General features: G+C 38.3%; 1 protein-coding gene across 2 annotated transcripts in view; it reads left to right on the top strand.

Moving 5' to 3' along the window:
- The window catches only part of CFAP99 (cilia and flagella associated protein 99), a 61558-nt gene extending 37547 nt beyond the window's left edge, over positions 1–24011 (top strand). For both annotated transcript variants that reach the window (XM_049793233.1, XM_049793225.1), the window contains exons 10-16: positions 1931–2019; positions 3603–3807; positions 5576–5717; positions 6860–7011; positions 12585–12790; positions 21073–21235; positions 23527–24011. In XM_049793233.1, coding sequence (XP_049649190.1) covers positions 1931–2019; positions 3603–3807; positions 5576–5717; positions 6860–7011; positions 12585–12790; positions 21073–21235; positions 23527–23694 — 1125 coding nt within the window. In that variant the 3' untranslated portion in view covers positions 23695–24011. The remainder of the gene's footprint in view (positions 1–1930; positions 2020–3602; positions 3808–5575; positions 5718–6859; positions 7012–12584; positions 12791–21072; positions 21236–23526) is intronic.
- Positions 24012–24349: the final 338 nt, after the last annotated feature.

The following is a 24349-nucleotide window of genomic DNA, read 5'->3' as shown; positions in this document are numbered from 1 at the left end:
AACACACTGATGTCTTAGTTGTTGCTAAGCAGTTGTTAGTGTACTAAGCCAAAGGCTTTTCAGCTTTTCATACTGCCCTGCCAGCAGAGGCTGGGAGTGCACAAGAAACTAGGAGGGGATACAGCCAGCACAGCTGACCCAAACAAGCCAAAGGGGTATTCCATACCATATTACATCATGCCCAGTATATAAACTGGGGGGAGTTGGCCAGGGGGCACCACGGCTCAGGGATTGGCTGGGCATCAGTCAGCAGGTGGTAAGCAGCTGTATTGTGCATTACTTGTTTTGTGTATTCTCTTATTAGTAGTAGTGGTAGTATTTTCCCTTCTTTTTCTGTTCTATTAAACTGTCTTTATCTCAACCCATGAGTTTCACTTTTTTTTCCCCGATTCTGTCCCCTATCCCACTGCTGGGGAGGGGGAGTGAGCGAGTAGCTGCACGGTGGTTAGCTGCCAGCTGGGGTTAAACCACGACACTTAGTAGATACAGAATATGAAATCTGTATACACAGGTAATTGCCAAAAATATGGAAATTTCTACATGTGTCAGAGAAAATGCCTACTCTAAGCAGACGTTTTGTACACAGTATAGTGTAAAAAATACAGGCTGTGGAGGGAATGTTCATATAATACAGAAGACTGTGAGAAGAGTTGTGAAGTAGACCAAAAAGAAGGAAGAACATCATTAGGCATTAAGAAGAGTAAGTACAGTGAGTCAAACAAAAGAAATAAAATACATAGTTTGGGGTTTTTTTTCCTAAATTCGTCAAATTATCATCATTTTGTCAAGAAGCAGACAGGTAATTAATTTTTGTCCATTAAAATGTGCCATCTGTGTCGAAAACAGAGTAATTCTACTTAGTGAATTTCTAGGTGATAGCATGTGTTTGTTATCCTCAACCTACCTAATTAATATCAATTATAAAACAACCTTTTTCCAGTTAGCTTATGTATTTCAGGAGACTGCAGTACCTGTTTGTGCATACAATATTTGCAGTATATAGCTTGAGTGATTCTGTGCATCTGTTTCTTGGCCACTCATTAAGCTGTTAATTTGGAATTTAAATACTTTTGGATTCTGAACACAGAACTTGTCTGGATTTACATCAAATGTGTCATGACTAAGCTTTGTTTTCTGCAGGAATGATCCCAGTTCTTATCCCACCAGCACTGTTTTGCCTTGGTTCAGATCAGGTCTCTTACATGTGTCTGCAAAGGTGATACATTTTTTCTGAATAGCCTACTTGTGCAGGGAACTTTTTTAGCTGGCAGAGAGGTTGTTCCTTTCCTCCCTCAGTATTTAGAGGTTGTCTGGGAGTTAGTCCTAAGTCAAAACTGTGAAGAACTGCAAAGCAGCCACAGGATCTACTCCAAGTCACACCATGAGGCCTGAAAGTCACTGAGAACTGTACTTCACTTCTACTGTCTAGAAAATGGATATGGCAATTGGTGATGCTAGTTGTCTAAGAAATATTTTGAAGTTATAATGGTGATTATTTGTAAAACAATTCTAAGACCTTTCTATGAAAGGTGGTGCTTATGTTTGACTTTAATGGTTTTAGCTACCTTACTGTCTTTCAGAGAACCAGTTTTATTTTCTTTGTCCAAAGCAGATGGAATCCCTGCACACTATCTATATGAGCACTAAAAAAAATGAAAGAAAGTGAACACATTCTGTGGGATTTGACATGGTCCAAGAGTGATTACAAATTTATAATCCACTTGGGGGACTTTGCTGATTTCTTAAGCAGCTTGAGTGGTTTATGAACAGCATGCAATTTCATTGTGAATGTCAGATTAGTGCTAGATGAATGCTTTAAGCAAAATTTATGCTGTCTTAGGTCGATTTATTTAACCCATTGAAATGTTTTTATATTCTGTTTTATGGTTTACATTACTAACTATAGTATATACATTCCCTTTCCTGACAGATTGACAATATACCTATTAAATTAAATGCTGCAGCTATTTTAAGAGAGGGTGCCCTCTATCAGCGGAAAATGGAACAGGAGCTCAAGAGGTATAATCACGCTTCTTTCTCAGATTACTTTTCACATCCCTGGATATAGAATAATTAACCGCATTAAAAATAATTAAGTAAATTACAGGTAAACTAAAATGATGGATCTGTTGTAAGGCATTAGGAAGCTATTCTATAAACATGGCTGACAAAGAGAAAAGCAGACTGAAATGAAAAGTCTCCATTAAAGTCATTGGTTTACAGTAGATGCTATACAGTGTGACTGTGTTCTGATTTAGCACTCTGGCTAGCATCCACTTGCAAAGTCCAATAAGGATCACTTGCTATATTTATTCCGATTCTCCAGAAAAAATAATGAACAAAATACACATCTAATTCTGTGTCCATTATAAAAGATGCATATATATTAAGCCAAATAATTTCATATATCCCCATTTTCTTCAATGGTTTTCATAAGGAATTCAGCAGCATAGGTTTTCATCAGACATTAACTAGGGAGAGGGTGACTCCGGAATGGTCACTGCAGCTTGTATTCTATAACTAGAATTACAGAACATTTTCACTAATAATTTTAACAAAGATAAAGCCTATATCATGTCATCTTGATTTAGTATTATTTCTAATCCACCTGACTTAGCAGGCAAAGCACTAAATAGTGTTAGCATTTTAAGTCCCGGAATGACTGCCTAAGGTTGTATTTGGTCTTTGGACCTCGGAAATTTTCGTATATGGATCAAGATTTTAGCAGTAAGATATTATGCATCACTCAGGTTCTGTTATCAGCTATGTATGTATATTGAGGGTTTTTTGTATTACTTATGATACGGTTCACTCTGGCAAAATTTTGTTCTACTCAGCAAAGGAATAGATTTTCCCTGTAACTTAACACTATTTTATATTAATGAGTTTTAATCTTCAGCTGCATTTAACACACCACAGATACATATATGTATGCATTGGGGAGACTCAATTCACTGCATTTGTGTGTCTCTGCCCTAGTTCTTGGCTCATTCACTCCTCTGCTGCAGGACTTTGATAGGCCTGCCCCAGGGCTTTGCTATGCTTTTCTCTCTCAGTGAGCACAAAAAATAAGAATGTGGCTTTGCTTAACAGCTGAATACTTCTTTGCCTCATTACAGCAATATTATTTAATTGACAAAATACAAAACAGAAATAGAATTGAGCAGAAAAGTTTTTAGTTCTCTGCGTTAAAGTGGCCAAGATTGCCAAAGAGAAAAGTTGTTTGTTCTTCCTACCTCTAAGCAAAGTAATCCTTTGGGAAAATGTACATACCTTCAGCCTGATTCTCCCTGCTCCTTATGAGAATCCATATGTAGCTAAAGTTTGCCCTCTCTTGGGGCTTTGTTTTACTGAAAACTTTCAAGTCCATGCCCTCATGCACTTTCTTCTAGCTTGGCTTTCCGAGGCTTTCCACATAGTAGGAACACCTCTTAGATTGGAAGTAAAATATATCTGTCAAACAACTTTGTGATGACCACCTTTTTTCTCTGCAGAGATCAAACACCTTATATCACAACAGACTACTAGAAACATTTTATGAACCAAGGCAAGGCTGCAGAGCCAGATCCCTAGCATAGTATACTCTTTCTTCTCTCCTGCAGAATTGAACATTTGCTACAAGGGGCTGGAGACCCATCTGAATTCTTGGAATGGCAAAAGCAGATGCGTGGAAAAGATCTGGAAGAACAGCTGGCTGAAATAGAGTGTAGGAGGCTTCAAGGGAAACTGAGTCATGAAGAGGCAGTTCTAGCCCATCAGAATGTAATTCAAGAAAATAAGAAGAAAGCTGATCTAATGAGAGAAGAGGTAATACATACAGTGTTGCTCAAATTTTGCTTACATTCAATCAGTGCAAAACATACCACAGATGATACCTACTATAAGAAGGTGTAAAAGTTCTATACAGTGTTTTTACTCACTGGACTCTGCAAACAATGGAAAAATAGTGCTATAACTTCCAGATACAGCAATGTTTATACATTAAAGTACTTTTTACAAGTGTTTGATTTGATTGATAACACTTATGAAGTAAACTGAATAAAACAGAAGGTTAAAGCATTCTCCCCTATATTCACATCATTGTGCATATCCTTTTTGAACAAATACTGAGATACTAAGCACCATTTGCAATGAAATCACCAATATATGACTAATTTCATTATCTTGTTAAAATGAGAGCCACAAATATGAAAGAATTTTTTTTCTTAAACTGATATAATTCAATTTCCTTCATATTACCTGACATGCCTAGATCTCTCTTAGGGGAAATTCAGGCAGAGAACCCTCTTTGGATCTATATATATATGGAAAACTGAACATTTATGCCAAGAAGTATTTTCACACAGTTTCCGACCTGGCAAATCGCAGTTTCCCAAAAACTTTGCTAGATCTTTTTGGTTTTTTCCCAAGCTCACATTACATTTTTTCCAGTGCTTTTCCTATAAAGTAAACAAGTGATCAAGAAATAACTAATACTATAGATTTTAAATTTTTCACAGTCACTGTCACAGGCTTTTCTTTTCTATTAGCCCAGTTTGCTGCTATGCCCTGTAGGCCAGCCAGTACTTTTCTCTTGGGCATCTCTCACAGATGCCTCTGCAGTGTCTCAGCAACTTAAGATAGGACCACAAATGTACAAGATTTTCATAAAGGCCACCCTGCATAAGGGAAACTTGCTTTAAGAGTTCCTTTTTTGTCCTATAAAATCTTTCAATCATTTTTGGCATTGAATCTTCATGTCTGTTTAGACAGGCTGTAGCAAGAATTTAAAAGTGAACCCTACTATATGTACAAGTGAGCATAGCGTGATCACTCACACTCATTCCAAAATTATTGTAATTATTATATTCACCTCAATTTCAGAGCATATGTGTTTTATTTGTTAACAGAAATGTCACAAAATGTATAGATTCAGGGATGTGCAAATCAGACTTGCACTAACCTGACCAATTCCAGGCAGCTCCCTTCACTTGCCAACAGATGCCAGCAGGGCACTTCATCCATACGGACATCTCCAGAAGTACTAAGCACCAATTCCCTATTCACCAACAGCTCTCCTGCTGACCCTCGTTGTTCTTTTTAGTCTTCCATCTAAAACAGAAACTACAGTAAGGAATCTAGTCTGGGAAAATCCAATTTCCTGCTTCCTGTTCATTTCCTCTGACAAAGAAAGGAACATGATAGCCAAAAGTGGACTTTCGTATGTCACAGAGATATGACTTAGGCCGAAGAAGATCCTGCAGGCACACAACCAGCTGTGTATTAGATTAGCACTCTTCTTGTTATCTCACAACTGGATCCAGAGATGGCTTTTTTTGTCTGCTTTTAGAAATATGTGGGAGGGAATCCTGGAAAATAGTAATGCAAATGTTATGGAGGGCTGTTGTGGGTAAATAAAACATAGAGAAGGGAGCTTAAATCTGGGTGTCTCTGTTATCCCCAGCCAATGTCCTTTGCTACTTTTATGGATGATGTAATACTCTGAATCCAATTGTCCTTGCCCTATTTCAATGATTTGAGACACTCAGATCACCAGTTATCAGAGGTTTTATTCACCTGTTTCTTTGGGATTTAGAAAGCAGAGCTGATGAACCAGTATGCAGAGAAACGTCTACAGGAACAGAAAGAAATGAGAGAGATGGTGGAGCAGGTTGTGGAAGGACACAAGAATGCAAAGCAAGCAAAAATAAAGCTCCGGAAATACAAACAGCAGATAGGTATTTATATATTGCAAGAAAAATGAGAGATTATGCCAAGTGTCACCAAATTATTTCCTCTTTCTTTTAGTGGGCCAATTACAATTTTTACAGAAAGGAAAGGGAAGTTGAGAGAAAGATCCAGGCTGTGCATTCCCATGAATGCATGAAAATGAATTCCAGGAATAAGTTGGTAATGGGTAGATCAGAAATTCTAAGCTACTGGTCATGGGAATTACTCTTTTTTTAAAAGGGAGAAATACAGCACCAATGTTCTGCAACTGGTTTCTCTTCCATCTAGAAGTAGCATATGTGAATGACTCTGCTTTTTGTCAAATCAAGTTATGAAGCTCAGATTCTTGTGATTCATATCATTAAGAGAGGATTTGCCTAGCAACCACTGTGAAAGAATCACTGCTCAAGATTATTGTCTTCTCCAGAAGACAGTCCAGAGAAGAAGACTGTAGCTAAGGAAAGACAAGCCATTCCCAGGACAGACCAGTCATTAGGATGAAGGGAAATAATGTTACTAATCCACCATTATTCTTAAAGAAAATTCTTCAGTTAATGCATTAGCTAATGAAGGCCAGACAGAAGGCTGTTCTGACTGGCATGGCTGTACATATTCCAATGCAACACCATGTTAACACCTACTGTATGAACAGGCTGCGTCTAGCTGTGCATATTTTGGTGAGCAGACTTTTCTCTGCTTGTGTATCTCCATACTTGTATCAATAAGGGTTGAGGTGGGCAGAGGGTGTTATCCACTCTGAAATGGGCTAGCAAAGCCTACCAGCCTTTGCAATTCAGTGATTTCTAGGACATATATAGCTTGAAAAACTATGAATATTTGCTATTGTATAATAACCTTTTATTAAATAATGAAACAATATGCACTAAGAACAGAAATTACAAAGCGGTAATTCAAAGTGTCTGTGTATGTATACAGTATGTTTAGGAGCAGAATAGAATGATAGAAAGTGGAGGTGGGAAGTACTCACTTGTTTCTCTAATCATTCCTCCCACCAATGCCAGACTGTTCCCTCAAGTACCTTTAGATCAGTATTATTATCATTATTCACAAATGCATATGAATTTTCCTCCAGATGGACTGCTTGTTAAAATATGCAACCAGCTAACAGAGATTAGTTCTTATCTTTCAGTTCAGGAAGTTTGTGAAGAAAATCGAGAACTTCTTCGGCAAGCTTTAGAAGAAGAGGAGGAGAAGCTTAGGAAAAGATATGAACTAATTCAACAAATACGAGCTATTGAGTCTTTACCAAACATCAGACACAAGTTTGTGGATTTAACAGAGGTAAGCTCAAAAGGAAAAACTACTGTTTTTACATAAATATATACTGTATATGTTTCACACATTCAGAGGAATTGTGTACTGCATGCAGAGGTATCGCAGTCTGGATGCACAGCATTAAGTACAAAGTGACACATGACACAAAGCTGAGATCTGAACTGGAACTTTCACAAAGTTTATTAAATGAAAATTTTAGCAGGAAGAATATTCTGATGGTAAGTGAAATCTTAGTCCCCTTGAACTTCCTTTGAATTTTGCCAATAGGATCTGGTTTTCCTGACATCTTTCAAAAAGAAACTGGCAAGTGATTACAACATGTTCTATCCATCTTCACAAATTCACAGATTCGTCAGTCCTGGGTAAGGACTGAATGAACACAAAGTTTGGACTGAAGTACAGTTGTTCATATAGCAGTGGTGATTGCCATGGTAATTAACAAAATTAATTTTCTTTGCTTTCAAAATTGTCAACATTCAGGTATATGAAAAAGATTGTCAAGAGAACCCAAAACCTGGTGAGCTGTTATGCAAGTACTGTGCAAATGACTTGTGTGGATGTGTGGTTAAGTCTACAGTAAATGTATCCCAAACTTCTTGGACTTACTGTTGATGCACAACAACTGATATGCCTGAAATTAGGCTTCGCAATGCCCTCTTTTGCAGAATTTCCAGACTTAGGCAGCATCCAGAAATCTGTTGTCTTACCACTAAATCAGAAGCAGATTACCTGAAAATACTCTTCCATTTTTCTTATCCAAACTGAAAGAAGAGTAACACAGAATAATATAAAATGACACTAGCAATTTTAAATAGAATCCTTTTGGTTTTTTCTTTCCTTTATTTCATGAGTATTCAAAAGAAGATCACAAATTAAAAAACATCCATGGCTAGTCTGCAGCAAGGATACAGAAGGAACAGGTCTTCCTTCCATGGGGCTGTTGGAACAGCCAATATGATGCTTTGGTTTTATCTCCTGCTCCTCTGAATAGAACTGAGCCATTCTTTGATTCCAAAGCTACCTACTATCTTTGCAGCCACCAGATAAATCCCCCATCTTGTTTATCAGATTTTAGAACACATTTAATGTTAAAGTGTGAAATAAGTGAACAAGAATAAAATCAGCTCCCCAGATGTCCCACCCTCCTTCACTCTCTTTGTTTGCCTTTATGCTGCTGCCATCACTTCTCCACTTCTTTTCCAGCCAAAGAAGGCAATTCTCTTTTTTCAAACCCCAACTCACTCCACCCATTTGTGGAGAAATATTACTGAACCACAATGGAAAAAGCAGGGGAAAAAGTGAAGAGTACAAAGAATTATTGTACACCACAGATACTGTAAACTGCCTGCATGGAAATGCCAAAAGGTACTCCAATCTATAGGTCTTTTACTGCTGCAGATAGAGTTGCACATTGTGTCACCCCTAAACAGAGCCCTTAGCATGGTCTCACTGCACATTTGTTACCCAGATGATTCAGTCACAAGATGTAGGCTGCAAAGACACAACAGTATGAAGTAGTTGGACGTGGAAGTGTCATTACTTTTGCAATCACAACAACTGTAAAGTGGTGCAGGCTCTCATTCAGGAAAATGAAGGTGACTGGAATGTCAGTACTTTCTTATTTTTGCCCCTAGTTCATTTCATTGCCACTTACAGTGGCTGTCACCTCCTCACATAGAGCTTCCATTGAAATACTGTTTGTTTCTAAGTACAGAATATGGATTTAAATACATTTTCCCATCTAGCTCATCTCAAAAAAGAAGAAAGAAAAAAAAAACAGAAAAAACCAGCAGGTTTCAAGTCATATATGAAAAATTCATTGAAAATTCAAGTTTGTCCTGTGTGTAAGGTTACTAAAGCGTAAGGTTGCTGAAAATGGAGTGGTCATACAGGTCATACTGCAAGTATAAAAGAATGGACCTGAATGATATGAATGGACTGTTAGATGGATAAGGAATTGGCTGGATGGCTGCATCCGGAGTTTACAGTCAATGGCTCATTGTCCAAGTGGAAACCAGTAATGAGTGGTGTCCCTGAAGGGTCCGTACTGGGACCAATACTATATAATATCTTCCCTAAAGACACAGATAGTGGCGTTAAGCGCACCCGCAACAAGTTTGCGGATGACACCAAGTTGGGTGGTGCAGTTGATACACTTGAGGAAAGGGACCTTGACAGGCTTGATGAGTGTGCCCACATGAACCTCATAATGTTCAGCAAGGCCAAGTGCAAGGTCCTGCACCTGGGTTGGGGCAATCCCCAGTATCAATACAGAATGGGGGATGAATTGATTTGAGAGTAGGCCTGCGGAGAAGGACTTGGGGACATTGGTAGATAAAAAATTTGGTATGAGTTGGCAATGCGCACTTGCAGCCCTGAAAGCCAATCATATCTTGGGCTGCATAAAAAGAAGCATGACCAGCAGATCGAGGGAGGTGATACTCCACCTTTATGTTGCTCTTGTGAGACACCACCTGCAGTACTGCATTCAGCTCTGGGGCCCCCAGCACAAGAAAGTCATGGACCTGTTGGAGCAGGTCCACAGGAGGGCCACAAAAATGATCAGAGGGCTGGAGCACCTCTCCTATGAGGAAAGGCTGAGAGAGTTGGGGTTGTTCAGCCTGGAGAAGAGAAGGCTCTGGGGAGATGTTATTGTGGCCTTTCAATATATAAAGAGGGATCATAAGAAAGACAGAGAGAGACCTTTTATACCAGGCCTGTAGTGACAGGACAAGGGGCAATGCTTTGAAACTGAAAGAGGGTAGATTTAGATTGGACATGAGGAAGACATTTTTTACGAGGGTGACGAGCCACTGGAGCAGGTTGCCCAGAGAGGTTGTGGATGCCCCCTCCCTGGAAGTGTTCAAGGTCAGGTTGAATGGGGCTTTGAGCGACCTGGTGTAGTGGAAGGTGTCCCTGCCCATGGCAGGAACTAGATGACCTTTAAAGGTTCCTTCCAACCCAAACCATTCTATGATTCTATATCTCAACTTCACAGTTCCCTTATACTCAGTGTAACAATAGCACTCTGAGTGAATTAGCACACTTTGGGTGATAGCTTGCCCTGTTTCTTCCTTTAGGCAAAAGGCTTTTTCAGGCTTAGTGAAATTAAGTATGTGTCCATAAAATTCTCATAATTTTAAAGTACCAGTTCTTTCCTTGACGGCACTTAAGGTGCTTGAACACCAGCATTATCTACTGCATGAGTACAGCACTTTTCATATTTTAGGAACCACTTCACCGTCTTCACTGAGTATTTTTGAAATGCAGACACTCAAAATACTCAGCCTCTACCATTCTATGCTTCTAGGAAATTCTCTTTCCTAGACCTTTTTGGTGTCTGCTTGCCATGCTCATACACTACTGCTGGTATATATGCCCTGTTGCAAAACATTTTCCTTTCACTTCCTGTGAATACATCTTGATGGCCATTGATTAGTTTAAATTAGAGGCAAGGTATTATAGCACTTGCTATTTGCAAATTCACTCTAAATTGAAATCTGAGAAGGAGATAAATGATCATTTACTGTTTCAGTAACCATGGTAGTACACATTTTTCAGAGATGCAAAAACAAAGACTGCTTAATATTGATCTGATTGCTGATGCTACGTCTGCTGATGCTACTTCTACTGATGCTATGGTGACCATTGTTTAGGTCATGTTTGGTACACATGAGGAGCATGGAAGCAGAAACCACTGAGCCAAAACTGAAGAGACAGACTTTAGGTGAAAAAACGGTGATGATCTCTTCTTACTGGCTCAACTTCTGGAGCTTTAGAAAGAGAAGCTATAGGGACCAAAACTGCAGGAGAGACTCTTGGAAATCTTGGAGGATTCCCCAGGGATGGCAACCCAAGACACGTTCTCCTTCACTGACAAGCTTGTATCATTGGATTTTTCAGACTAACTAGTAATAATCCCTCTTAAGCACCAATGGTGTGGCAGCAGAGAGACAAGCCTGGTTATTTGTCGTACTGTCCTTTGTGGTTTTATTGCCCCTGCCCCCCCCCCCCCCCGCCCCGCCCTATGGTTTTCTTCATCTCTCATGGCTTCCCTGTTTCATGGACACACTGCTCTGAACAGCCAGAGAATGATCACTGGAGCATGAGTACCATGCTAGATTGCTTAGATGGCATTCCAGACCAGAGAAGAGGGACTGGAATTGACTTGGTCAATTCATGCAGCCAAACTGACAATCTAAGCATCTATCTATGACAGAGCATCCTTCTCTTTTCCTTGTTTTTTTCCCCCCTTCATGTTCTGTTTTGTGAAAAGCTGAAAAGCAGAAAGGTGACTACTGTTCTGTCAACAACCTGCACAGTATTCAATACAAGGGCTTTTTTTCCTGTTAAAAAGGATTGCTTGAAAAAATGAAGGCTTTTTAACTGAATAATTTCTCTCCATTAAAAGGATTATAATGAGTTTTACTTCCATATGTTTATCTTTACCACTTAATTTCAGTCTGAGAAATACAATTTGGAGGAGTAGTTGTTGTTGTGGATTCCACACACACCCTTCATCCTTTCCAAACTTTGTCATTAATTTTCTGTCACTAGTTCTATGCAACTAAGTAGACCAAGGTCTTTGTGATTAATCCTAACCAGTGTTTCACTCTTAATGTAATATAACTGTATAGTAAGAGTCAGGTTAGCATCTTGGCTTCCTGCACCCATATATTCTGTTATAACATGCCATGGTACAAGATAGGCACCAAAGATGAGTACCAAAACTGTTAAAATAGACAAAAGAATATTAGTTGGGCTGAAATGGATTAAATTTTGCAAAGAAGGCTACACAGAAGCTTGGTATTTGTGGGGGTTTATGCAAGTTTTCAATATATGCAGATATAAATATGTGTAGACACAGAGAAAGTGAGAGTATATGTAAGACCAAGGGCCAAAAACTTCAAGTGTTGACAAATCTGTATAGAAATTATCTGTCTTCGTATGCAAACTAAGGTGCAGAAGTCTCTCATTACATCTCAGAATCAGGCTCATTATCACTCCCATTGCAAAGTGGATATTAAAAAGCCTTCATTAAACATTCAGGGTTTAATATTTGAACTTTGGGCATTAAGATCTGAATTTCCTACATACAAAGCATTGTTTAGCCCTAGTCTTTTCAGATAAAAATAGTAGATACCATCATAGATCAAATCCATACCTTGGAAATAGATAAATACAAAAAATGTGTATTTTTTAGTGTAAAGTCTGTTCTGGTGTTACAAACAAAAAAAAATGCAGTTTTACACATTTTAAAACTTCAAAAGTCTAATTAAAACTGGAAGATAGGTCAACAAGAATTTTTTTGACAGCAAATGTATTTATGATTCATCTACTGTATATCTCAATGCTTTTTCATGAATTGTTTTATGAGCCTTGTGTTTTTACACATACAAAAGATAAGCTCTACACCTTAAAAACAGCTTGTAAATAACAGGCTAGGGTATCCCTGTATTTCTTGAAGTCAAATTATATTCACCATGATTTGGAACACAATCACAACATTCTGGTTTTACTCATTTTCTGTCCTCTTGGTATTTACAGTGTTATGTAAACCTGTATTTCATGTTCTCTAGACTGGTGGCCATGGTTTAATTTGTGAAATGTCAATAGTGGAACTACGTGAACGCCTCGCTCTACTCAGAGAGGCACAGAAGGCAGCAGAGGAAGAGAAGAGAGACCAGATAATTCATGAAAAACAAGCTAAGGAACAACTTCTTCTAGACAAACTGGACCAGATTTCCCTGTTCAGAGCAGAACTTGGACGAGCAGCTGCTTTAAAGTCAGTATAAAACAGCATGTGACATTTAAGACATTGCAACTTTGTTAATATTTTGCTAGCCCCTTGAGGAGAAAAACAAGCTGAGAGCAAAATACTGCCCTTTTATAAATCAGTATGACTTTTGTCGATGATTATGCTGGGGCCAGGATTTCTTTTATTCTTGAAAATAATTTGCATCAGATTTAACAAATCTTTTTCATCATTTATGGTTGAAGACACTCCATAGGCTAGTGTTGACAGTATTGCCCTAGGATTCAGAGCCATTATTATATACTGAGAAAGAAGTTCTGCCTTTCTTCTGTTCCTTTTCAGCTAATCAGAACTAATTTGATGTTATTAGAATCATTCTAGCTTGCCACTTAAAGTGATTTCTCATTTTCATCTAAACCAATACATTAGGGCTATAGTTTACTTCCTTGAACATTTGTTATGTGAAAAGGCAGGCCTTATTCTAGAGGTTAATATTTTAGGAAGGAGATTTTCTGATAACAATAGTAAGTTATAAATTAAATATACTATAGCAGTAGATTAAAGAGAAAATTCTTTGCTTAAAGGCTCTCTGATCAAATTCTGTATTCATTATTCATATTTATTATTAATTATCATATTTATTATTCATTGTCATAAAGGATCCATAACGATCATAGATGCTTCACATATGCAGAAGGCAGGTTCTTTCCACAGTTTAAAATCTAAGTTAAAGCTATTTACAAATGAAACTGAGCAGGAAGAAAGCCTGTGTAAAAGTGTAAAATATGGCATACCTCTTGATCTTACACCATTTTGACTGCATCTTGACTATTTGCCATTGTTTTCTTGCAAGTTGTCTTTCACCTCTTCCCTGTTGTGGGTTTGAGAGTTTAGTCCTTGTCTTGCCATATTTATTTTACAAATAGATGTTCAGGCTGACATTCTGAAGACATATTCTATCAGGCTAAAAACAGGTCTTTAGACATGTCTTAGATTCATGTTTATTGCTGAGATACCAAAGGTGGCTTCTTAGAGTTCAATTCATGTTACTGATTTATCATCCAGCTCTAAATCTCAGTTACAGAGGGCAGCAGTTTTCACTAGTCCCAGCTCTAATTTGCTTTTGTTGCTGATAGTTAATCTTCACAGACTGAGGTTTTACTATGTTTAGTACTTAAGAAGATAGTTTAATTAATTTAATGAATCAGTAACTGCAGCTGCAGTGGATTGACTGCATAGATCGGTGACCCTCTCTTCTATGGCATATATTGAGAAAAGATTTTAAGACTAAAGAACCTGAAATGGCATTGTAACTGGAAAGATATTCTCATCACTAAACGGTCAGTGTTGTGAAAGCCTGTGGGAGCAACTCAAGCCACCACTTTCCACTAGAGATGCAAACTAGGCATTAAGAATTTGTGTACTACATAAAACCTGTTTCACTAGTAACTGCTTAAAGAATCATTTGTTATGCTAGATGTGCAGTCTGTGAATTTCGTATACTGATGGGTTCCTTGAAAATAGACTCTTTGGCTTAATTCAGTTCTAAAACTGTTCTGATCCTGAAATAAGCTACGCTTGAATGAGAAGATAACTTTGATTCACTTTTTGTCCTGACATTTGAAATGTTTTTTAGAACAGACCAGCATGCCAAAGACAGTAGAGTCCAAATTAAATGAAACACTTAATTTGCAAGCTTCTAGTCAGACTCATGATAAGCAATACAGTAATTTTAATGGAACCCTGTTTGCTCTCCAAATAAAGAAAATATAGTTTCATTATAGATGTGATAAGACATTCTTTTCATGGCTCCCAGGCAATCTATGTATGTAACTTGGAAGCACCTACTATAAAAGGGCATCATCAAAGTATACCAGAAATGTTGAGTATATTGCATGCATTTTCATCTAGAATCCAAATCTATGGTATTATTTCTGTTAATACAGGAATACAGCATGCTGGCCTATTTACAAATGCTAGACACTTTGCTACTGCAAACTATAGGCTTTGTGTGTTAAACCTGATTTACAGATCTTGAATCCTGAAATATCTATCAAGCCAGTGTGAGTGATTAATTGCTTGGGTTGTATTATTGATATGCTGCACAGGAGATGCAAAAGGCAAATTTTTATGTATACAGAATTATAATATGTTTACAGAATTATAATTATAGGGATAGAATAGCAAATCTTACCAATAGTCCTCATAAGATAGCCTTATGCACCAATATCAAATTACATATCTTAAATTGCATTATGTTGAAGGCTGCTGCTAATCAGCTAAAGTATAGAGGCTAAGCTTTGCTGAACAAATGTGCTTTAGTTAGTGTCAGCTGGCGTTTAATTGGGTCCCTACCAAGCAGGTTCCTTTCAATATCATTTACAAACAGACATACATCAACACAAAATAAGCACATTGAGCAAGCATATAATGAGCTATATTAAACAAAATAGGAAACGGAACATGAAAAATTACAGAGACATCAGCCTTTAATAGACTGCATGCCGTGACATCCATCACTGCAGTGGCTTTGTGAGTGCTTGCAGAACACTTAAGAATCAATTCAGTATATATGCAGGATGTACCTTTAATTGCTAGAATTTCACACAGTTTGAAAATCAGCACTGGCGTATGAAGTGGACAAACATTTGAGCTGTTGGCTTTCAAACATGAGCACCAAGAGATTTATGAGTGTTTGAATACACGCTAATGTACTAAAGTTATGTGCCTGTATACCTCAGGTACAATTCCCTTTCATTCCAGTGAGGCTACATCTATTACTGCAAGTAATTTTAATGCAGTAAGAACCAAGCAACAGATCAAACCAGTTGGTGCTGAGGCTCCCTCCATCCACATTATCTGTGGTTTGCGGGGGTTTTACTTTGAGTTGGATTTAGTGTGGTCTTGGGACTGCACGCTCTCAACATTCATGTAATTTAAAGCTGTCCAGAGGCAAGTTCTCACAAAACTTCACACACTCAATTCCTGGCTCCTCTGCAAGCCTGTCTAGTGAACACCACACTATCCTATTGTTTGTCTCACAGAGATGACATAGTACCATAAGGTACATGGAAGCCAGCCTTATTTCTGTTTCTGCTCATGTTCCTGCCTCGTTTGTTTTCTCGCTCATTTTCAAGTGACGTGACAATGCCTGCTGCCCAAGCCTCCTCCCCTCTCCAAGTCAGGGCAAAGTCTGGATGGAGGTAGCAGCTGCAGTTCCAGGGTGACACTCTGAACTGACACTTGCATATTGAAGAAGATGCACAGACTCCCACCACCACAAAAGTTTACCACATCCCCATCTCATGCAATGGTAATTGTGTAGCATGCTGGGGGCTCAGCACTGGATTACAAACGATGGTGTGTTTGCCAAGGTGGCAGAGCGCTCCTTTCTCTCCCTGCCACTGCCAGTGCTCAAACCCCTCCTTGACGAGGGGCACTGACCACACACCAGTGTAACACCTCTCTCTTGGCCTGAACTGGGGAGGGGTGGAAATAGCAAGAGGGCAGCCATGGCAGGAGGACAAGGGGGAAGGCTGGTTATGAGGAGGAAGAGAAGAACAAGCAGAAGGGAGGGTTATGGATGAATGACTGTGACAGTCCTTTCCAAGTAGAACAAGCTCCCTAAAGCAGGTGTTCCCTGGAGTCTCCATGTCTGACTTAAGGGGTCAAAGGCCTCCTGGATGAGGAGGTGAGAATGGAGCCCTATCCTCCAAAACCTGTGAGACACCCTGGCAGCACAACCCTGTGACGTAGCACACAACTGAGGGAAGGGGCGGACAGCACATGGAGGTGGAAAAATACAACAGGGGACTACGTGCCATGCTATCCCTATGTGTGGCTGTTGCTTCAGGTCTCCAAAGACATAGCACAGAATAATGAAAAAAAGGTGAATAATTAGCAATATAAGGGACTTTGGTTTGGTACTTCATAATATTTGTGATTTCATTAATTTCATAAATTTCATAAATACTTAAGAGTTCTGTATGTGTTTGCAATAAGGAAGTAAGATTTAGTTTCTCAGTCCCTACTGCTGGTAATGAGTTCTTCACTAGCACTGAAACAGTAGGAGGAAATACATCAGCAATGATGGATCAGAAATATAAGTATGTGAAGGGAGGCTGTAAAGAAGACAGAACCAGGCTCATCTCTGTGGTGACCAATGAGAGGACAAGAGGTACAAGAGAAAACACGGGAGGTTGCCTCTGAACATCAGGAAATACTTTTTTACTGTGATGGTGACCGAGCACTGGCACAGGTTGCCCAGAAAGGCTGTGGAGTCTCCATCCCTGGAGATACTCAAAAACCATCTGGATACGGTCCTGGGCAATCGGCTCTAGGTGGCTCTGTTTGAGCAGGGGGGTTGGACCAGATGACCTCCAGAGGTTCCTTTCAACCTTAGCCATTCTGTGATTCTGTGAATGAACTTTGATTATACAGCTTCGTAATCTTTATTTTAAATGAAGAAAACACTGTTATGAATAACAAATCACTTTCCCACCTAAAATTAGGTGCTTAGTAAGTTAATTGTTTTGGAAGGGAGTCAGATTTTGAGTGCTAAAATCCCTCACATTAGTACAAAATAGTAATCAATCTAATAGTGCAGTGTTCTTACATGTCAAAACAATGACTCCCTTAACAGTGAACTGTTAACAGTTAAGATACATTGATTTTCTTCACTACAATAATTAAGAATTACATAGTGCAGGACAGAAAAAAGGCAAGGTACTGTGAAATACAGACAGTCCTAGTCACTGAGACTGAGAGTATGAGGAAATAAAAAAAAAAAAAAAAGTTTATTGCACTATAAGGCAATCCTACTTCTGCTTTTAAAAATATATCTGTGTTTATTGCACAAGACTCCATTTTGTAAGGTGAGCTTATAAATACAGTCCTAGCTGCTTAAATTGATATTTTGGTGCATAGAATGGTCAAGTAGCCACTTTTCTCTATGTCCTACAAGTATTGAGTCAGTTAAGAGCTGTCATACATCTATCTCCTTATACTTTTGATGTACAGCTGGAGTTTGAAAATGTAAATGAAGAGCAAAATGTAGTTTTCAAGAGGAATGCTCTGTGCAAATCTTCCAATTCCCCATTTTTTAAACACAGCTGAGAAGACCTAATCCAACTGTTCCAAGTGTTTTAATTTCCTGCAGGAAAACCTTTAAAGCTGAATTGCTGCTTCTTCAGTTACAGGCCGGATGACCTACTGGACCTACAGTCCATTTGGCCAGATGCTTAAATTGCAGGGCAGATAGTTAAATAATTACAAGGGATATGTAAGTAAGAAGACGCTGGACTGCCAAACTCCATGACAAGTTTGTAAAATGTGAAGTAAAAAAACCCAACATATATATTTTAAAAATTCATTATATTTACTAAGGAGATAATTGAGACAACAAATATGGGGTGTCAACTGCAGTTTAAGATGCCTGGAATATTATTTTAAATAGAAAGACACTTGCATTTTACCCATAACTGATAGAATTGTTTTGTACTTCATCATAGTGAGCCAAAATCTTTCTGCTGTTGACTGTACACATAGCTTACATGGCAAGTGAACAGGGAAGAAAATCAGTGGCAGATAAAGAAATTTTCACTGTTTGCTTTTATATCCATATTCTGTTGAATCTGTCATTAATCCCTTATTTTTCCTCCTCTGAGTAGTTTATACATATACCCCACAGTACTACAAACTTCCACAAGCACATTCAGGAATCTCATCTCATTCCTTAACACTAAAAGGTACTTTCTGACAAGGTCACTAAGTAAAAACTAGAGTTTGTTAAACCATTTCAAATACATACAGACTTAAAAAATGTTACAAATTTTTTCAAAGTCTTTGGTAGGGAAATATTTTTTTAATTATGGCAGAATCACAAAGGGACAGAAGACTCTTGTCTGAGAACAAAAGAAAAGAAAATTAACAAATTCTCCTTTGGACCAAAGATTTGACATTACATTTTACGAACTAGTAAAAGATTGGTTTTCATTCAGGGTGCTTATTCAATACCAGTAGCTGGTAAATAAATGTAAAAGTAAAAGCAAAATGGTTTCTGCATATTTTTTTTTTCATAAATCATCACATAATTTTCTATTGAATCTGGAAAGGATTTTTCTAACTATATACTACCCCATTCTGCCTGGCTGTTACTTTACTTCCTTAGGAAATATATGATATGGGGTGACAGAGATCATATGAACTTTTTCTGTCTTGAGTCCTGAAAGTTCTCAACTGATCATCACAGAAAAACAGAATTTTAAAATTTCTTTTTTCATTCCTTACCCTCTTTGAGTTTCTGTTATGATGTGGTATGACATCTGAAAATCTATGGGACTGGCAGCTTTTTGGAATAGTGTAGATGACTGGAACACGACTTCATGTAGAAGAGGACTGAATATTACTCTGAGGAGAGGCAACTACTTTCAATGTTAATTCAGAAGCAGCTGCTGCTGCTTCATGATGTTAAACCTCTTGCTGTATTTCCTGTAGTTGTATTTACAAGAATTGGGATTTGCATGTAAGGAAAGGTTTTGTTGCTTATTCCGACTGACAATATTTAATCATCAAGTATTTACATAAAACCTTATTGTTATATTCTCCTATATCCCTTGGAATGCAATGCCTTGTTACAAGGCAAATAGAAATAATCCATGCTCTCAGTTAGATTCAGTGATAGTACATAATTTTTACATTTACAGAATAGTGTTAAAAATTAATCTCAGTGTAGCAGAGTATATCACAGTATTAAGGAGTATAAGGAAGTGTTATCCTAACCAGACAGGATGACACAAACAGCAGAAAGGTTCGGGAAGTGTCTTAAGAAAGAAACTGGAAATGAGAAGCCAAGCTAAACTTTGCCCCTTATTTAGAGTGCAGAGTCACATTTCAGAATGTTAACATAGGTCAAATCTCCCTTTCATCCAGTTCCTGAGGATTTTGGGAACTCTAGGAATGGCTGCTCTGAAGAATACCTGCTGATATGGAGAGTTTCCTGTTAGCAAAGATGAAGCTAGCAAGGCAGACAAAAGCCATCTCTCCCAAATGAAAGAAGTGTTTGGATCCCTGGAGTCTTGATACAGACACTTTTTAAGGCAAATTGGTGGTTTTAGCATCAGAAGGAACTTCTTCCTTCTTCCCCTTCCTCCAGCTCTTTGAGAAGAGTGTGCCTTATACCGCAAACACTGTGGTATAAGACCCAAGAGATAAGGGAAGAGTTCTGTCATAAAACATTTCCAAAGGGCAACCTGTCTGTGAAATTAGTCCTGCCACTGACAAAATAATAGTTACAGTATTGGCTGAACAATGCCCCAGTGCACTCTGCTCTTGGTCATTTGGAGTCTTAATCTGGTTTCCAATAAAAGCAATTGTAATGTTGTACCACAGCAATACAAAAGGACCTTTCATAAAACTATCTTTGCCAGGTAAAAGAAGGCATCAGATCTAACCTGGTTATGCATTATACAGTTATGTATATTCTTTGGTAGATCTGACGCTTCAGCTTTGAATTTGGCCAGAGAATCACAGCTGCTCAAGACATAATATTAATACTACAGCTTAATCACACTGAGCCAAATTCAAGGGCAATGTTGAATAAAAGAAGAAGTTGGATGTTAAGTGAATCACTATGTAATGTGGTGTAACCTTCCTGAAGAAGTTGTGAGTAAATTGTGCCAGTTGGGTGAAAGTAAGCAAAAACAGATAAAATGTGAACTCCAGAGGACAGAAAAGTAGCTACAATATAAGGAAAAAAAAGGAAGACTATCCAATAACCTCTCTCTTATGCCTTATTTTTATGCTGCACATGGTGCTATCAATTTATGCTCACCTAGACCAACTAACCTTAATTAATACATCACCATCCCATAGATTCTGAATCTGGGCATTGAGATTACACAGACAAGAATATTTTTCATTTGCCAAGGAATACAGCATCAAGATGAATGCTAATGATGATATAAGGAAAACTCCATAGTTCTCACAAGCAAAAAGCTGCAGTATTATCACAAGTTTTGCACATGCTTTTTCTAAAGAATGTCACGTCAGGCTTGAAATACTTCCGATATTGTCATCATGGCATCCTGTGGGAAGAAATTATTCTATACTGTTTAGTAATGCTGTTCTGTAAACAACAACAAGCAAGTTGTGAATACCACATTCAAACGATATGATTTAAACCTGTTTTGAGTCTAGCTGGTTCCCAGAAGCAAAAGCAAATTCATTATTTTCAAGGTAATATATGCTCAGAAGGATTTATTCTGTGGGTTGACATTATTTTGCCTTCTCATTGCTTCTTCTTGATTTTGCAGGCAAGAAGAAAAGAAAAGAAAGTCCCAGTCTGGTGAAAGGCCTATGAAGGATGAACGCATTTTAAGCCTGCAGAAAAAGATTGTAGAAAAAACAATGGAGCGTAAAAAGCAAGCAGGACTCTTAAAGATTACCCCCCAGAAAACCAGCATCACATCAAGGAAGGTCTGGAAGTTACATAAGGAGAAAAGCTCTGCAATAGACCTGCTGTTCACAGACCTTTGTTCAACTGCCAGCACTGGCAAGGGGGGCAGAGGCAGATGGTGACATACATGACTGGCAATAACAACACCCTGCTTCCTGCATAGGCAACGGTTTCTGCAAACCATGGCCTTGACCTCACCTTCTTGTCACACAATCTGCTGCCACAGAGCAGGGCTCATCCGTACGATGCCTAGCTTCCTGCTCATTACCACACGCTCTCAGCCCATCAAAACAGCATCTTACCCTGTCTCTTAACTCTGGTCTTTCTCAGCTTCCTATCGCACACATGCCATTACACCACACTGGGATGCTCACCCCCTCTCTCACCCAAGGCATGTTACACTTTTTCATTCCCATGGTTTTTAGCTTGCCTTTCCTCAGCCTGGTCCCACATCGCATGGAAGCACCAATACGCCTGTAGGCTTTATGCCGGTTCACACTGGTTGTGTTTCCTTGGCAAGTGTCTAAAGACAAGCAGTGAAGAACTGCTGCTCTTGCCGCTTCTCCATTGCCTCATGCATACCTAACATTTAGAAATGGTTCATGTACCAGTAATAGTACATGTACCACAGAATATGGAACACTGCAGTGAACAGTCATGATGGGATCACTTTTTAAAAGCTGTACTAGCCCAATGTAAAATTAGAACTAAATCTCCCTATCCATTAAAATAATGATAATACTTTACCTGTTTTGTGAGAAAGTTAGATGAAGCTGAATTCAATGAAGAGGAAAACTTTCTTTTTCAAGTGTGTATAGTTTAAAAACCAAAATAGTGCAATCTTTCAGAGTATCAATGTTTGCTGCCTTCAGAATCCCCTTTCAGGCAAGCAAAACATATAGGTCCTTATACAGACAACTAGGTCTACCCCTTGTAGCAAAGAAAACATTGAAGACCTATTTGAAGAAAGCATCTAAATTGGGATGCCTTTCTAAACTGAAGTTTTGAACACATGCGTAAACACTTTGCTGAATGGAGTCCAGAGTAAAGTAGAAGTAATAAATGCAGACTTCAAAGGAAAGCAGCCAAATAATTACAAACATGAGACATTTTTAAAATAAACAAAGAGAAATAATAAATTCACACCTGGAACTCTTGACTACCTGATGTGGGTCTGTATGAGTGCTCTGGTGTCACATGAATGAGCAAAAAAGCCAAGGTTTGAAAGTTGTTTTGAAGTTAGATTTTATCTTTTTCTTGAGTTTAGCTTTAAACAGTAAGTTTCTTAAGATGTCACAGTGGTTTTATGTTCTGCCCAAATGTTAAGAAGACATCTGTTAAAAAAAAAAAAGAAAGAAAGAAACAATAGAAAAAAATATAAGGTTACTTTAAATTATTCAGCTGGTTTGGTGTATTTTCCATCAGTGCTGTTCAGCTCTGCGTGACCCTATCCAAATGTTACTACAGGAAAGTGGCTCAATTCTGGTCAGATATGTTCAGCAGCAACTTTACTGTAGTTGAACTGCATATTGCTGAAAATGGTATTAGGGTGACTATAGAAAAAAATTCCTCCCTTAGTTATCATGCAACAGTTGTCTGGCATTCAGTTAGTACTGCTACCTTTTAGGTTCCTCAATAAGTAGAAAAAAAGTGACACTAACCCCTTGTCTTAAAGTTCCAGATTGTGGCTGCAGTTACATTTGTGGTGGCCCTTTGGGCCCAATGGGTTTGTGCTTATATAAGTCAAGGTAACATGTATTTATAAATCACTATTACATTCTTGATAAAATGGAATTTATATTGCAATTTAGAAAACTAACCATAAGAAAAACTACCATTAATGAAAAAAATTTCTATCATTTTATGCAAAGAATCAGATGAAAAAGTAGCATTTTTCTGTTTGTTCTGAGCTTTTGGGGGAATGCTCCCTTGTGAACCCAGCTTTTGAATGAGTAAACCACTAGAATCTGATAGCATTTGTGCAACTGTTCATTTATGGCTTCAAGAATAAACTCTTGGCAAAGAAAGAACATAACGTAGCACCACTGGAACAAACCATCCAGATGTAGTTTTATCTTGACTTAACATTTTGAGGAGTTGCAGCCATGTTTAATTCCTCTGAAACTGGGCAACCCACTCGAATTACCTTTCTATTTATCATGCCCAGTTTGATGTTGACAACTTTCCCAATCACGTTAGCAAATAAACTGTGTTGCCAGCCAGCCAGATTATCAACTAGAAGTTCAGTGTATCCTCTAAGAGAACCACTGTATTATCTGCAGTCTGATCATCTGTGTGTCTTTTTCTGCAGGATTCTTTGCAATGGAACCATTGGAAAGAACTGGAAGAGAGTCGGGAAAGACAGTTCAAGATCCTTCAACATGGCTTTATGGCCAGAGAAACAGCTCAGAAAATGGCTGCCTATGAGGCAGCAAGAAGTGGAGCCACAGTCTGCATATTGCGCTCTGAAGTAAAATAAAATACATTTGGAACAAATTCAGGCCTGCTGGAAATCTCCCAGTGTACCTATTTCCTACAAGGTTGAATTTTAATCTTTATTTCACCTTTACACTGTGGTTAGAAACATCTGGGTCATACAGGCACAATAGAATAAAAATGTGTTAATTTTTTTGTCAGAGAATTTTGTTTTTACACTATAATGATACTTTTTTCTTTTGTTAGAATCAAAAGCTTCAAGAAACCCAAACCTTACCATCGAAGTTCCTACAGCAGAATGGCAAATATCTGCATAAGAATGTTGAGATCTGTATGTCTGTTATCGTTGTATACTATGTCATGGTTTTCTATGATCATCTTCCAAGAGAGTAAAAATAAGGGCAAAAACCAAGCAACATTTGTTTACATATGCATCTTTTCAGAAGGCATGGTCAGCCCAAACTCCTAACATGTCTTCTAACATGACAGTAACTGTGTGAAACTTTTGGATCACCAGTTTCAACACCGTTTTTAGAGGATGAGGGAAAAACTGTTTAGAAAGTTTAGGTGATGTGATAGCCTTCAGGAGCCAGAGTCTAGATTCAGTGACCCAGACAGACCATCCGTCTACTCACAGATGTGAATCGCTTCAGTCTTTAAACAGTGGAAGGAGAACAATTTCTATACTGTGTAAAACA

This window comes from Accipiter gentilis, chromosome 3 (genome assembly GCF_929443795.1).
Source record: "Accipiter gentilis chromosome 3, bAccGen1.1, whole genome shotgun sequence".
NCBI classification, from domain to species: domain Eukaryota; kingdom Metazoa; phylum Chordata; class Aves; order Accipitriformes; family Accipitridae; genus Astur; species Astur gentilis.
Note: the sequence above shows the minus strand (reverse complement) of the source record. Positions and strands in the feature narration are given on the sequence as shown.